Source organism: Trachurus trachurus, assembly GCF_905171665.1.
Source record: "Trachurus trachurus genome assembly, chromosome: 5".
In the NCBI taxonomy this organism is placed as follows: Eukaryota; Metazoa; Chordata; class Actinopteri; order Carangiformes; family Carangidae; genus Trachurus; species Trachurus trachurus.
Genome location: NC_139896.1, coordinates 4,156,693 through 4,174,335, shown reverse-complemented (window position 1 = coordinate 4,174,335; position 17,643 = coordinate 4,156,693). Strand labels below are relative to the sequence as shown.

The 17,643-nt window shown below is 39.9% G+C and overlaps 1 protein-coding gene across 1 annotated transcript; it reads right to left on the bottom strand.

Annotated features, from left to right (window-relative positions):
- Positions 1-1,761: 1,761 nt before the first annotated feature.
- suox (sulfite oxidase) lies at positions 1,762-16,305 on the bottom strand. The gene is made up of 7 exons (XM_083971835.1): positions 16,120-16,305; positions 12,083-12,153; positions 10,882-11,074; positions 8,104-8,382; positions 4,932-5,288; positions 3,532-3,864; positions 1,762-2,545 (listed from the first exon to the last, which is right to left on the bottom strand). Exons 2-7 carry the CDS (start codon positions 12,139-12,141, stop codon positions 1,979-1,981), a joined length of 1,788 nt encoding a protein of 595 aa, XP_083827961.1. The 5' UTR covers positions 12,142-12,153; positions 16,120-16,305; the 3' UTR covers positions 1,762-1,978.
- Positions 16,306-17,643: the final 1,338 nt, after the last annotated feature.

Below are 17,643 nucleotides of genomic sequence, written 5' to 3'. Positions count from 1 at the left end.
CGATTTCTTTCAGATGTTTTTCTCTCTTTAGTGAATCAAAAGGCCAGAGTTTAAATTAGAGCTCTTTATTCTTCGATCTTCAACGTCGATTTAATGTTCATTCTTACACCCAACAGTGTAATGCAGTGCTGATCACAGGCTGCGAGCCGCAACAAGGAGCTCGGCAGCTTCGAGTTAAACATGACTCAGATGAAAATTAACATCGATACGACTGAACATCTCCACGACTGTGGGGAAAACAACAAAGCTGCACCGTTCGTTCCAGTTCCAACAGGGTGAAAATATGTAGGTCAACAATTTACCTGTGGTTTACCTGGATTTACACGTGATTTATTATGATCGTAGGGAGTCGCCTTCATTCATCTGGAAGGAAGAAGCACAAAGACCGGCCTGTTCCTACACATCAGCTCACATCTGGTTTAAAACAAAACACAAAGTTCACCTGTGATTTGCCGACTTAAAAAGCGAGAACCGATGATCTCATCCACTGGCGGTTACTTCTGGTTATTTCTTCTATAGCTACTCAAACTTCTTGCAAAAAGTTATTTCACTATCTGATCTTCAGCGAAGCCAGTTTCCAGTCTCTGTAAACTGGTATAAAAAAAGAGAAGCACGTCAAGTCGCCTTCATTTAAAGCAAGTAACTCTATAAGAAAGTCACAACTTTCCTACTTTTCAATTAAATTCCATATTAAGCATACCGTAATAATAATAAAATGAGGCTTTTAAGCTGCATGGTAATCGTACAACCCTTTTTATATAACCTGCAAGTGTTAAGAAAATTCCTAGTTATTATAAAAATAAATGTTTTTCTTTTCTTTTTTTCCTTATAAAGACTCATAACCAAAGTGTCAGTGACTCATCACCAGATGAGACTCAACATGTTTTGGTTTAGTCATTTGTATCTTTTTAGCTCGGTACCGCTGCTGAGAAAAAGCCTTAAAACTTAAAGGCAACTTAAGACTTTAAGACTGACTTTTTAAGTCCTGATGGATTTTGTTATAATACTTTAAAATATTGTGTGTTCTTTGTCTCTTTGTGAAACCGTACCTCCTTTAAATGTCCTCCAATAGATTTCAGTCAAAGTCCCCCAGTCCGTGTATCCTTCGTTCTTTCCATTTTCAATTGGCGATCAAAACTCAAAAAATGAAAAAAGTGACCGATAATTTTTTTATTTTTTTAATCTTACACACAATTGGTTTTTCATATTTAAGTTTTTAGGCGCAGATCAAAGTTATAAAATGGAAAGAACAGGCCACAGGACTGAATTTGATTCAGATGTTTAATCGATCGTTACTGCTGCTGCGTCTGTCAAGCTTTCACTTTTTCACTTCCTGAAATTTGCTTTGAAACCGATGCAGAAAACTCGGTAACACTTTATAATAAGCACACACTATTACGCATTAGTTAAGCATTAATAAATACTGAATTCTTCATTTATAACCCACGAATACTCATTAGTATGTAGTTTATAAACACAGTTAGTGCTTATCAAGGATGAGTAAAACATTTTTAACTGTATTTATAAACTACATACTAATGAGTATTCATGTGTTATAAATGATGAATTCAGTATTTATTAATGCTTAATAGTGTGTACTTATTATAAAGTGTTACCGAAAACTCCTTATTTCTTATGCAACAGTAAAAACCAAGGCGGACGGGGCTTAGCGAACAATCGATCGATTAATATCAAAATCAAAGTCAGTCCTGTGGTTTGTTTTTTTCATTTCGTGTCTTTGATCTGAGGCTTAAATTTAAATATGAAAAAACAGGCTTTTTATTTGTTTTTTGTGCGTTAGATTAAAAAAAACTAAAATAATCGGTCACTTCTTCATTTTTGGATTTTTGATCGCCAATAAAAAACTGGAAAGACCGAATGACACACTGATAATTAAAGTCCACTGTTCAAACTTGTGCGTTGTTTTTGTTCTCCGTCGGTGGTCGGATCGGATCGGACCGGAAACCGCTGAGTTTATTCATTTCTCCTCCTCCTCCTCCTCTTCGTCCTCTTCGTCCTCTCGGATCGTCACGGTGACGCGGTGCCAGGCGTTGCTCAGGACGCCCCTCAGGTTCCAGATGGGCGCCACCGTGTCGGGCTGCATGTTGTAGCTGCTGTCCACCGCCTTGCACACGATCTCCATCTCCTTGGCGCCGCGCGGCAGAGGGACCGTCGCCTCCCACAGCTTCCACGCCCAGGCCCGCCCCGGCAACGGCCTTGACGACGGTGACGACTCCTCTTGTCCCTTCTTGTCGCTGCTCCTCAGCTCAGCCACCGTCCACGTCTTCCCCCCGTCCACCGACACGTCCACGCGCACCACCTCCCTGCCGCCGCCGCTCCACGCGTAGCCCTTCACCGTCACCTCCCCGGCGCTGCGGTCCACCGCGGCGCCCTCGGTCGGCGTGGTGACGGCCGACTGGACGGGCAGCTCCTGGATCGCCGGCGCCGACTTGAAGTCCACGGTGTCCCAGTCGGTGCCGGGCGAGAAGCCCTTGTAGTCGTTCTGCTGCCAGTGGCTGCTGCTCTCCTCGCCGCTCACCACCACCTTGGATGAAAACAAATTATTTGTTAAACCTAAACAAAACAAAGTTTATGATATTCGGAAATCGTCCAATTAAAGGGACAACGAGGAGTTTTGGAAAAGCGAAGCGTTTTCACACTACATTTATGAGCCTCCGCGCACTGTGAAATTCTTTGACCGGCGCAAGACAGACTCGTGGGCAACTTAAGGATCGAAAAGATAAGAAATGTCCCATTTTTAAAAAATAAATGTGGTTTAACTTTTTTTTACATCAAGGACCCCCTTATTGACACAAATTAGACCACAGACCCACAAATGGACAAAATTTTGAAGTAAACACCAGAAATACACAAATACCTTTTTTTTATCAATGTATGTTCAAATTAGGGCCAATGGTGTGAATTTTTGGAAATATTTTAGAGAAATTTCTGGGAAAACATGGTACAATTTCTCTTCTAGAAAAAAGTGGTAAAAATTCTAGAAAAAAGGCTAAGATTTCTTTAAAGGGACAACGAGGAGTTTTAGAAAGCGAAGTGTCTTCACACTACATTTATGAGCCTCCGCACCGTGAAATTCTTTGACCGGTGCAAGACAGACTCATGTTTTCATTCATCAAGAATTAAAGTCAGAGGTTGGAAGACGATCACATACCGCCGTAGTTCCGACCATAAACGGCGATTCAGCGGCGTTATTCTCATGACTCGCCACGAAACCGAAAGTAAAGAAACGCTGGTCGGCTCGCCCAGCATTTCCACCACCACTACTAATAACAAAATAACGATAGAGACAAAACGATATATTTATCAAAAATGGGCCCATTAACAAGTGGTAACGTAGATTCATCCACATTAATATGAGACTTTTTTATAACCAAATAGAAACTCCTTGTTGTCCCTTTAAGCCCCTTCTCAAACTTGCACAGTATCATTATTGTTTTTGTTTCACATATACTGTTTGTCTTTTGATGTGCTTGTTTGAGACAAATAAAAATCAATCAAATCAAATCTAACCTTCCCCAGCCACTTCACGTTGCGCGCGCCGACCGTGCCGGGGACGACGACGCGCACGGGGAAGCCGTGGTCGGCGGGGATCTCCTCGCCGTTCATCTCGTACGCCAGCAGCACGTCCCCCTCTTCGCTCAGCGCCTTGTTCAGAGGGATGGAGGCGCCGTACGTCGTCCCCGTCACGTCCTTGTCCAGACCCTCGAACTGGACGTGGCGAGCCCAGCGCGCGGCGTCGGGGCCGTATCCCGCCGCCAGCAGCACGTCCCTGAGTTTGGCGCCGCCCCACGTGGCGTTGCTGATGGCGGCGATGCCCCAGTTCAGCCCCTTCACCTGTTTGACCTTCAGGGTAAATACAAGAGTTAGAAGTTAATTCTAATACCTTTTTAAGACTTTTTCAAGACCTTCTCAATATTTTTCAATACCTCACCGCCACTTCAAGCTGTAACCATTTACATCAGTGACACTTTTAACTTAAAGGGATAGTTCACCCAAAGTTGAAATTTCACTCATTATCTACTCACCCTCATGTCGACTAAGGGCTGGGAGAAGTTTCAGAGTTATCCGTCTTGTATTGAAGCCTCGAAATGCAAAATTGTCCCGAAAAAAAATAAATAAGTCTATATTTCAAGCTTGTTTTGTAGCAGAAGCTCCTCTTCCCTGTTCGTCCAAATTTGACGAACCGGGAAGAGGAGCTTCGAGAAGCTTCCGCTACAAAACAAGCTTGAAATATAGACTTATTAAAAAAAATTTCGGGACAATTTCGCATTTCGGGGCTTCATTTCAAAACAGACATTACATACGAGCAGCATGGAGGTATTTGGATGTTTTTTGGTGTGTCTTTTTGTTATGAAGACAGTTGGTATCCATTTGCAACCGTCATATGGACATGCACTGCTACGCCGAGACCCCCTGTAACTCAGAGAAGCCACGGAGGACTCTGAAACTTCTCCCAGCACTTAGTCCACATGAGGGGGAGGAGATAATGAGTGAAATTTCAATTTTGGGTGAACTATCCCTTTAACAGTTCTAGTTTGTGATAAAGACTATAGACCACTATGATACAACAGTATTCAAAATAGGCTAGGATAGTAAATAAAGGGCAAAGTTCATAATAAAAAAAATAAAACAAACATTGCTCCACTCTCAAAAAACCAAAACAACAATCTTCTTTTCTTTTTTCTGTACTGGTTCATCTTTGTTTTTTAATAAAATGAATAAATTCACACACTTTCACAATGTTTTTTAGGACTCAAACTCTTGGACAGCTAATTCAGAAAAAAAACCTTCAAAATTTAAGACTTTAAAAAGTCGTGAAAATACTTTTTAATACTTCTTAAGGGTCTTAATTTTCCCAAAATTGATTTATCACCTTTTATTACTTTTCAAGACCCCGCGGATACCCTGACCTTGTTCATCTCCGAGCGGCGGTTCCCGGCGCACTGCAGCGTGGCCGTGATCGTGTGTTTGGGGAATTTGGTCTTCAGCTCGTCCAGCGACAGCGTGAGCGCGGCGCCGGGTAAACCCTCCACGTGCAGCCGGTAGGACGCCGCGTCCACCCGGGGGACGGGCAGGTGGTTCCTCTTGAAGAAGACGGCCGACGGCGTGATGTAGCTGTCCGTCAGGATCTCCGGCGGCGGCTCGGCGTTGAACGGCTTCAGGTTGTTGATGCGCAGCACCGGGTGGCGCTCGGGGTCGGAGGCGTACGGGTCCGACGACTTCACCGCCTGCTGCTTCTTCCTGTCCTCGGCCCTCAGCTCGCCCACCTGCCGGTCACCATGGAGACAAACACTGGGTTAGTTTGAACGATGGTTCTCAAAGTGGGACCTTGAGAGGGTTGAAGGGCGTCTTTCATAGACATTTTTACCATTTTCCTAAAAAGAAAATTCTTTTTTTTCTTTTAAAGGGATAGTTCAACATTTTGGTAAATTGGCCCATTGCCATAATCCCTATGGTCAGAGCAGTAGGTTCGTTACCTTTAATTGTCGGTGCAAGCTATTTTTAGAACGGTGGAGCAGAGCCGTGAGCTGCTCAGAGCTACGCTACGGAGGCTCATTATGGGATTTCTTGGTTTCCCTCATCAAACTCATCAAATACACAATCCAACAACTCCACAACGCTCTGGTGGACAAGTTGTGAGCTGCACATTCACCACGCTATGAGATAATAACACAACGTTACCAGACAGAGTTGTTTTAGAGGGAAATTCATGCAAAACCGCTGATGCACGTTGCATTCAGGGACAGTTTTCCGTTTCGTAACATTCTGTTATTATCTCATAGCGTGGTGAATGTGCAGTTCACAACTTGTCCACCAGAGCGTTGTGGAGTTGTTGGATTGTGTATTTAATGAGTTTGATGAGGGAAACCAAGAAATGCCTCCATAGCACAGCCTGCTGCTCTGCTCCGCCGTTCTAAAAATAGCTTGCACCGACAAATAAAGGTAACGAACCTACTGATATGACTATAGCGATTATGGAAATGGCCCAATTTGCCAAAATGTTGAACTATCCCTTTAAAGAAATCTAATCCCTTTTTCTAGAATTTTTAAACTTTATTCCTTTTTTTTTGGAGAATCTTTTTTTTCAATAGAGATTTTACCCTTTTTCTAGAATTTTTACCACTTTTTTCTAGAAATGTTTAAACGTTTTTGGAGAAATTGTACCATGTTTTCCCAGAAATTTCTCTTCAATATTTCCAAAAATTCACGCCATTGGCCCTAATTTGAACATACATTGATAAAAAAGTATTTGTGTATTTCTGGTGTTTGCTTCAGAATTTTGTCCATTTGTGGGTCTGTGGTCTAATTTGTGTCAATAAGGGGGTCCTTGATGTAAAAAAAAGTTTTAGAACCACTGAGTTAAACCACATTTATTTAAAAAAAAATGGGACATTTCTTATCTTTTCGATCCTTAAGTTGCCCACGAGTTCAGATACAAGTGTATAACTGTGATAGGAGAGAGTGTGGATGCTTTCCTTCTTTCTTTCTTTGAAATATTTGAAAATCGTTAGTTGCAGCCCTAAAACATACGTATTCAGTGTCTTGTACTCAGTTACTCCACTAAATACAGTAATATGTAACTTTACTCTAGTTTCAGGTAGTGTCACCAAGACCTGACTGTCATAATGAAAACATGACAAAGCCTTTCTTGTTCATAAACCATGGTGACATGAATACTTGCTTTTGAGGAATGAACTATCCATTTTGAGCAAGTGACACACTTTTGCAGATTACCCACCAGGTTTTGCAACTAATTGTTTTGAGAAATGCACTAACTGTTGTGCAACAGTGCAAATGTTAATAGTGATGTGAGAAATGCACCAAAGCGACTGAGAAAAACTGTAACCTGCAGCTTTTTTCTCTCAGTACAAACTGCACACTTCACATATTTGTCTTCAGTTACCAAACACAAGATAAGACTGAATAAACAACATAGTTTCCCCAGGATAACATTCAACAGCTCTGAATACAGTTAGAGAGAGGGTTAGGCATTAATCTCTGTGTATTCGACTGGAAACTCTGAGGGAAAAATATCTCCCTTTGGAGTTTTTTGTTACTTCCTGTCTCTGCAGCGATCAGGTGATTTGAGTTGCAGATATTTCCATTAAATTTCGAACGTGATGTTTGGAGAAGTCCAAATTTCCACACTGTACTATTACGAGACTTGCATCACCAAAAAAAACTCTTCACTGCAGGATGGAGAGATAAAGACGATCCTTTGTACCTCTTAATTCTTCTGCAAATGGTAGATGAGCCGCCAGACAATTGACTTTGTGGATTAATAAAGTCATTATTCTTATTCTTATTTTTATTTCTAACCTCACAAACACTGACTCTAATGTTTGGTGCTGGCAGCTGATTCCCAGCCTCAGTAGGATACTTGTGCTGTGTCTAGGGATGTCATAATTACTTGTTTTCACAATTAATCGTGGTATTAAACGCCACAATTAATTGATCGTAAAGATTCCTAAATACCGTCACTTTCTGAAAAAGATTATGTTGGAACCATATCTGCAGATGTGCACCAAAGTAAAGGTAAATGCACAGATACTGGTCCATTTATCTAAAGTAACACTGAATTAGTAGGAATTTAAATGTAAGCGTGTCATTGTCATTGTGAAAAAATCATCAAAATAAACATAAACATTTGATATAGGTGACAATTAATGACTTAAATATTTCAAACACATCCACCCCCAGTGGATTAATAACTGGTCCTATATTAAGAGATTAGTCATGTAATTATATTTTGACTATATTTGATTTTACACATTCATAGTGTTGTGAAATTTATTGATGCATAATAATCATGATAATCGTAATACCGTGATTATTTCTCCGACAATAATCGTACCAAGAAAATCTATAATCGTAACATCCCTAGCTGTGTCCAATCACAAGATCAGTTTACAGTTTCATCTGCTGAAAACACTTTTTCCTCTGTTAATATTTTACCCATGGCTCACTGCTTTCACTGTAAAAAACAATAACTGAATAACTACCAGAGCTTTTTATTAATGGACATGGATGTTTCCTTTTCCACAAACCAATTGAAACATATTTAAACCCTGATGAGCTCACCTTGTACTCAGAGAGGATTTCCAGCACATGCTCCTGGTTGTGAACGGCGTACAGAGCCCAGAACGGTTCGAGGGCGCCGCCGGCCGCCAGCAGAATCTTGTCCCCGCCGGGGTGCATGGCCACGAAGCGGGTGATGTCGTAGACGCCGCCTTTGTACGTGACCCACACGCCGTCCTCCAGGGAGCGGTGCTTGGTGACCTCGTCCTGGCTGAAGACGGGCAGGGACGAGGACGACGTCTCCTCTATCGGCTTCACCCGGACGCTGTCGGCCTGCTCAGCCTGGACGAGAGAGAGGAGACAAGAGTTTGTTATGTAGAATGTTATTTACAGGAAAAGGAACAAACTGAAACATGCCTAATTTTGTTTTACATGTTCGAAATAAATAAATATAGAGCTCATCACCTGAAAAGGTAACTAAGGTATCCAGTAGCGCACATACAATAATAGCAGGGCAAAGTAGAGCAAAAATAAAACAAGACATAAGAAGCTAAATAAAAAAAACGACACTATATAGTACATTGTTATGAAACAAAGACTCGGACGCAAAGAGGCCAGTAACGCTAACAAAGGTTAAACTTTGAAAAGCAGTGATCCAAGCTTTGTTTGAATTTCAGACGAAATGAAAAGTATGAATCGAAACCAAAGAACTCAAGAAGGAAGGTAGGTGCCGACTGAACAAAACAAAAGAGAGACGGAGGACAGAGACCGACCCAGCAGTGGACCAGCAGTAGGATCTCTGTCCACCGACAACTAAAGCTACCTAACAAAAGTACAAAACAAAACTACTACACCACTACAAAACTACTTAAAGAACAGAAGAACCAAAACCAAATCCAAACAACAAAGCTCAGCGATCTACGTAAATACGCATGGGAGACACAGGAGAACGGGAAAAATCATAACGCTTGGAACGAAACAGAGAAAAACTGAGAAAGGAAAACGAACCTCCTCCTGCCGTGTTTGGGTGTGTGTGTGTGTGTGTGTGTGTGTGTGTGTGTGTGTGTGTGGTCAGAGAGAGTCGCACCTCCCTCCACCCTCTAAATATTCCCTCGCCCTGCTCAGGTGTGGAAGCCGACAGAGAGAGGAGACGGGGTGTAACAACATCCATATAAAATGATGTACATCAATATGTGATGAGAAAAAATTACTAAAAAATAGAATAAATAGAAAAAACTACCAAATTAAATATGCATGATGTATAAACTGAAAATACAGCTATGCAAAGAGTTGTTGTCACTATTTTAACTGTAATTTTCTGACTTTATTCGACCACGCCACAGGAAACTAGAACTGACTTGTGCAAACACATCAAGCAGCAACAGCAAATTTTAGATGTATTGTTTTATTTGATCTAAACTTTGATTTTATGCAGTATCTCCATTTTTATTCCCTTTAATTACTTATATATTACACATATCTATATATTTTATTTGATCTATTTATTTTTATTTTATTCTATTCTATTCCATTTACCTATTTTATCTTATCGTTTTTATCCACTCTCTAGTGTTTTCCCCACTGCAAAGTACAGACTGTCAAGTGTAAAACAATGTTTCTTCAGTATTTTTAACTCCTCAGTGTTTTGATTTCTGGGTGTGTGTATGTCCATGTGTGTAAATGCCCTCTCTGTTTTTATTATCTCTTATCATGTAAAAGCACTTTGAGCTGCTTTCTGTGTGAAAAGTGCTCTACAAATAAAGTTTGATTGATTGATCACACATGGAGGATTAAGATTAAGCCGTCTTCTGCATGATTCATTCGACCACCACCATCACACACACAGAGAGCCGTCACACACTCGTTCTGCAGCATCATCACTGTGTTAATTATTCACATGTTTATAAAGAAGAACAACTGCTGCTCTGCTGCCTGGAAAAGTTAATGTTTCCTAACTGAACATGAGACAGTTTGATGGGTCAGTAAACAGGATTTAATGGTCGGTCGAGTCGAGTCGCCCTTCTGCTCGTTCAAATATAAAATTAAATCAGTTTCTTCTCGGTCACTTTGATTTACAACAAACAAACAACTCTAATATTCAGGCTTGGTAAATGAAAACACATGAACAATGACATGCAACTATATCACTTCCACATTTCCAGTCAGCAGATGTCATAATGTGAACTTGAGGCTTTCTTCAGACTGTACTTCCTGTGAGTTTTCTTGTCCACACATCGTTGACTCAACATGAATGAAAAGTGGGAGTGATGAAGACTGAGAAACGAGCTGACAGGAGAAAACCCAGAGTGCAACAGGTCACTGCCATAAAAGGAAACACAGCCAAACCTTCTGCACTACATTTAATGTTGTTAAACCATGTAAACCTGGATAATTATTAAACTACATTAGAGCTTTAGAAACAACAGACTTTTCAGACAATGATGAATGAGTGGCTGTGAGATATGGTATACTGTGTATATATATATATAATCACATAATTTGGTTGTATTTGTGTATAGTGATTGTGCACTATTATATATACACTACTAATATTACTATTGTTTTTGTGTTTTTGATTGTTATTGTGTTGTGAGTTAGTTGAGTTACTTGTGCTTTATGATTTTATGTTTCTATGTTTTTTTATTCTGTTTCCTGCTGTGGACTTTTTACTTTTGTATCTTCATTTCCTCTATAAACCTCTCTGGGTCTGTTTTTTTTATTTTTTATTTTTTATCTCACCTGCACAATCTGCTTATTGTATTTTAGTTATTTCCTTGCTTGTTTATTTTATTGTGCCAATAAATTATTCTTATCTAAATCTAGATCCTATCTGCTGCCAACCTTGTGTCGGTGGAGGCCGTAAGCCAGGACGGCGCCCGTCCCCGCCAGCAGGCCTGCCAGCCCATATCTCCAGCTGGGACCGTACTGCTGCTGCTGCTGCTGCTGCTGCTGCTGGGAGCTCTGGTGGTCGCTGCTGCTGCTGCTGCTCCAGAGTCGAGCTGCACACGACGACACAGCGGGAGCCGTCTGATGCCTGTGAAGTATTCATTCATATAGATAGTAAATTTACAGCATGTATCATGTTAAAAATATAAGTAAATTATAAGTAAACGTAAATTAAATTAAAACGTCAGTACAGGCCAAAAGTTTGGACACACTCAATGCATTTCCTTTATTTTCATGACTATTTACATTGTAGATTCTCACTGAAATTCCACTAATGAACCCTGACAAGGCACACCTGTGAAGTGAAAACCATTTCAGGTCAGGTTCACCTCTTGAAGCTCATCAAGAGAATGCCAAGAGTGTGCAAAGCAGTAATCAGAGCAAAGGGTGGCTACTTTGAAGAAACTAGAATTGGTGGGGGCAGAGATAGAGGAGGAGGAGGAAGAAGGAGAGGAAGAAGAAAAGAAGAAAGAGAAGACAAAGAAGAAAATACATGTTTTCAGTTATTTCACACTTTTTTGTTAATTCCACATGTGTTCATTCATAGTTTTGGTGCCTTCAGTGAGAATAAAGGAAACACATTGAATGAGAAGGTGTGTCCAAACTTTTGGCCTGTACTGTAAAGTAAAAAAAACATTAAGTAAATTATAAGTAAATTATATTCATGATTTCGTAACATAAGATATGTTTAGACGAGGATCTTAGCTAGTCATATATAAGGAGAGGGGGTGGGAGTTTATAAGTTTTACTTCTTCTCACTCCTTTTCGAATATGTATTCTATATCTCATGTTTAAATGTTTTGTCTTATTCTCTTTTTTTATTATTTTATTTTCATATTCGAAATAAACACTTCAATCAATCAATCAATCAAAAATTCAAAATGACTTTGCTAAAACACAGCTCAGGTTGCTAACTTTAGTGTCAGAGACCTTTGACCAGCAGGAGATCACGCCAGAGAACATGCAGCTACTTTGTTGGTGGTACGCCACCTTTACTACTTATTACAGAGTATAAAACATCAGGTATGATATCGGCGGTGACAAATGAAGGAAATGATTCAGCTCATGATGACATGACACAGCTCCTTTTCCTTACCTCTGAGCGCTGAGGGGGCCAAATCGAGTCAGGCTGTGGCAACGTCTGAGAAGCAGCATGGCATTGATGTTCTAGGGAGAAAACAAGTGGAGGAGAAAAAGGTTCATTTCACAGAGTCACAATAAAAAAAAAGCTTGACTTTCTGAAGAAATTATCGACTTTTCCTCCAATAATCTGAAATACAGCACAAAAACAATGATGGATTTTAAACTCTAGACGTAGGGCTGACCCAATCAATCGATAACGTTACGTCGACGCGTACAACATACCGTCAAGTTGTTGTTGATATTACGTTGATTACGGAGAAGAAGGCAGTGAGCAGCCGAGCGGCACCACGACAAAACCATCGAAGACGTCAAAAGAGTGGAAATATTTTAATATAAGAGAAGCCAAATGACTTGGTGCAGCCTTTGCAAAACAGAGATGGCGACAGCGTACCACAGTGTTTTTGTGAATTAAAAATCGTCAGCCAAAAAAATAATCATTATATTCATAAAAAAATGAATCGTTCGACTAATCGAAAAAATTGTTGATAGATTAATCGGGAGAAAAATAATCGTTTAGGACATCCCTACTCTAGAGTTCATTTTTTCATGATTCTGTATTTCCCATAAGTGAAAAGTTGACAGTAATTGCATCTTGACTATGATTTCCATCTGTATTGATGCCAATGTAACTGTATAAATGATGTCATGCACCATAACACAGGTGATTTCTGCCTTCTTTAAAGGGACGAGGAGTTTGTATTTGGTTATCAAAGAGTTTCATATTAATGTGGATGAATCTACATTACCACTTGTTGATGGGTCCATTTTCGATAAATATATAGTTTTGTCTTTATCGTTATTTTGTTATTATATTATTAGTGGTCAACTCGCCCAGCATTTCCTACTTTCGGTTTTGCGGAAGCAAGTGTGAAAATACTTTGCTTTCCAAAACTCCTCGTAGTCCCTTTAAGTTTAATTTCACTGTACGTTATTCTAAGCAACTGATCATGGGTCAAAAATGACGATGACCATCCACACATTACTGACTTTTTAATCATTCAACTCTGTCATTACTTATAGAAATCCATCATATCATCAGTTCTTCTGGTCTCCTCATGCAAACGTTTGACCCTTTTGAAAGAATCTCATCTTCCTGGAAACATTTCCCTACATTCAGTCGGTGGCTGAAGTTTATTTTCTTGTCCACATTTCGTATACATAACCTGTTCTGTGAACCGTCAGCAGCAGCTTAAAATACTTTCCACACAATTATCCTTATATGTCTTTAAAAAAAAGGGTGCACAGTACACTAGGTCAGATATGTTGAGTGTACAAGCTTATTTCAGGTTGTAAAAACCTGTAACAGACTGTGAATAAGCTCCTGAGTACAGGCGTAGTCAGTGACACAGTGAATCTACAGTAACATCAGTTTTCATGCAGTTTTCAACACACATTCCCTTAAAAAGACTGAATTGAACCTTTAAACTCTTCAACTCCTCCTGATCCGACCAACCAGCAGTGACTTCATCCTGCACCGGGAGCCAACCGGTGGAGGGGGAGTGGACACGGAGAAAGGGAGGAGGCCAAGTTTCTGTTCCCTCTTCCCCCCAAAAACACCAGAGAAAGGCTGAAGTGTTGTGGTTATAGTAAACACTGACGGACTCGCTGCCCAGAGTCACAACGAGACCGACACACTGGAAACATGTTACTAGTATTTAGTGGCAGATGTAATAATAAAACCGGATTTATCCTCTGTTGTTCACAGTTATGAAACAATAATGACTCCACAGTCTGATCCAGGGACCAAACCAACACAAGATCCACAAATAACAACTCTTTCTCTCTCTTTCTTGAAGAGAATGAGGGGAATTTAAAAAGCTAAAGAAAAGCTCTTGTAGACTGACAGGCTGACAGCACATCGTGGCGGCGGTGCTACGCTGCTTTATCAATCAGTGGCACCTGTCTTATCAGCTGGCTATTAAGATTAGCCCAGGGTTATCTGCAGCCAGCTTTCACTAATTCACCTCCTGTTTTAACTGCTCTCACACACAAAACCAGTCACCAGCTGCATTTCCCATTAACTTTATGTACAACTTGTGACAAAATAAACATAAGCTGCAGCCCTAACCTTGAGTTAGACTGTCTCCAGGCTCTTTTCTGTCTATTTAATGATACTAGTTTATAATCTGATTCACACGATCACCTCTGCTCCTAATATTCTCCCAAGCTCCCCAACCTGGAAATATATTGAACTTAATACATCATGTAGGGTGTTGTTGTGTATTTCTAACATAGGATACTTTGAAGAAGTGTGTCAAAAGTAACTAGAATGTTTCTGAAGAAATTGTGTCCGGTGAAAATCGAAGATAATTTAAGGTATTTGTACAAGTGAGCAAGAAGAACTTGTAGCAAAAACACCAGATGTTTGTTTGTTGGCAGCGTTCATCCAGAAATACCTGAAGGACTATGACAGTGACCGCCCGAGAGCTTCATGCTCTGTAACTAAAGAAAACACGTGCAAAAGTGTCATTTAAGGACACAGCTAAGTGAACTAGATCCAGAGATCAGGACTAATGCTAAGATAAGAGTAAAAACATGTTAATGATATGATAACTGACATGATAATAACCCAAACAAACAGGTAGCAGAAGCTTTCAACACAATGCACCACAAAGTCTGTCATACTTTGTTTCTTCGCAGGTGTTTTCTGAAGTTGGAGTGTATCGAGTGCAGGTATGAGGTTCATAGTAGTTCACAAGTGTTACACACACACAAACACACACACTTTAATGGCTACAAAGAACTTTCAGTCACGACTTGACCTTGGCTCTGCAGTTATCAAGTGCTGATTTTCCAATGAGCGACTTTGATTTTAATAGGCGAAGAACATCGTGTCTTAGAATAAAATTTATTAGGCTAATTAATCAGTCTGCTTTGCCAACTGGACTTCAACTTGTTGCTGTGATAACTAAAGGTCTAAAAGCAGAATATTAATTCCCACTGACCATCCAGAGGACTTTGGTAAATACATTTTTATTACACGTGTAATTGTCTATGTCTATGTTTTCCTTTCTTTCTTTTTCTTTTTTACAGCAAATCATGCTCTGGTATTATCACTTTGGCACTATGCCTTTTAAGAATTGTTGAATGTTTCTTGTTGTTTCTGTGTTGCCATTTAGAATATATCAGTGTGTCTTTAGCATTTCTTAGTTTTTAGCTTTTTTTTCTGTCAGGTTAATGTTGTTAATGTCCTGTCCTGTTTTTTTTTGTTTTTTTTATCTGCACAGTCATTGGAGTGTATTCATGCACACGTCATTTCACTGCAATGATCTTGTATTATTGTATGTGACAAATAAACTCTCTTGAAACAAACAGTATAATTGTTTTTACACTTGTTGTCGCGAGGTCAACAGGGGTGGCAGTTGAGGTGTGTGACGTCAGGTCAGTCAACGTTCCACTTACGTTAAAAAAATAAATTCGAAAACGGTTTTAAAAATATTAGAAAATATTTCGTACATTTGACACTAAATCACAACAGAAATCACACGTTTGGCGTTAAAAGTAAAACAATGTATACACATAAATAAAAAATACACACCTTCAACATCTTGTGCTACTGTTTGCGATGAGAAATAAGTTATATCATCCAGTTAACGTTAGCAGCTTGTGCCGTTGGTAGTAAACTAATGGGACACCACATCAAAACATCTCGGCGAGCTCAGCTTAGCTCAGGTAACTCAGCAACGACGTTATTAGCTGCCTGTCAGTCAAATTTAAACTCTTTCATTCACAAATATGGAAACCGTTTTAACCGTTTAACGTTACAGGAGTGTAAACCAGATCCATTATTAGCTGCATTAAAAAGCTGGCACAGCAGCAGCAGCATCCTCTCTGGGCTAACTTTAGCTAACACTGAAGTTAGCACCGACAGCCGGTCTGACTGAGACTGACTGACCCCCACTCACTCACTCACTCACTCAGATGTGTTCGTGACAAACAGGAGGAGAAAAGTTGAATGTTTCTAAACCAAACCGAGCTAACGTTACTCACTTCTGGTGCGTCAGTCGCCTCCGGCTTGAACCCAGATGCTCTCCACGGTGTTAACACCCGTCCGTCCGTCCGTACGTAACGTTACTACTACTAATCACCGGCTACGTAGCAGCTGCAGCGGAGCTCCCGAACGTTGCTGACCGAGGAGCGTTCAAGAAAACTGGGACTTATTCCAATCGTCACGCGGCGGAAACAAAACGCGCTGGCAGGCAGCAGTGGACAGGTCAGTCACCTGTCTCTCCTGCTGCCTGCACATCAAATAAAATCACGTTAAAGGGACATAACAAACATTTAGATCGATTAATGGATGAATCATGAACACAACTTAAAAAAAAAAAACATTCCTGTCCACCCAGCCAGGACAGGAAATGAAACACGATCTCCCTCTGCGACACCTTTGACTACTGATGACTTTATTCGTTTTTAAACCGTTTAACAAAGCTGTACTAGTTTAATTAAGACACTAAGAGCATTCTTTTGTTTGCCTTACATGTGGGAAAAACACTAAACTAATCTAAACCGAAATGGATTAATAGATAATCAACATTAATAACTTTATTCAACTGCTGATTTTGCCAAGTAGCGAATCTTTCCCGACGAGCCCTGAAGGCACCTCAGTTTACAGCACAGATTTCCTGAGGGAGGTTCACTGAAGGTTTGGATAAATCACATTAATGCCAGCTAATTACGCAATATTGTAATATAGTATTGACTGAATAAGAAAGTAATTAATTTGTTGTAGTTTATAATAACAATAAAAATCATGAATATTTGACTAATCCTCAGTGGGAAATTGTTAATGTGCATTTCACATATGTAAATACATTAAAAAGAAAATAATAACTCATAATCATACATTTATGATATGATAATTCTTAGAGGGAGTTATTTGGCTAAACAATGTGATGGCCACGCACCAGCAGGAATAACTTATTAGTGTCTGTGTTTTTGTTTTAACTGGAGGAGGAGAGGCCTCAGGAAACATGAACCCCTTCTCTTTGGGTTGTTTGCTTGTTTGGACTAATGAATTGATAAGAAAGTGTGATGGCTTTGTTTTAGACAATTATTCTTTTTTTTTTATTTGCCTGTGCAAATCATATCACCATTGTGCACCACTGGCTTTTTGGTTTTTATGTTGGACCTGAGTTTACTCAAAAGGCCAATGGCCTCTACAGATGGACACCAGTGAAGTTGAACTGCTGGTGTCATTTATCTGTGTGAGTCAAAGAGAAGGCCTTTATCAAGCTTTATTGCTAAAATGTAGTAGATAGATGTCTGTGTGGTGAAATGTTACAGTTTTACCAGAGGAACTGTGAGTCCTGCTGCTGCTGTGGGCATACAAACTGGAAAAAGCATTTGACCACAATGAATCAGTCATAACAAAAGTGAAAGTAGGAAGAATTTCTCCTTTTGACTTTTACATTCCCACATGAAGGGAACAATTATGTCATTTATTTTTGAAATTACAGTTATTATATATGTTTTAAGATGCATTTTTGTTTGAGACACAGTTACCCTTGGCAT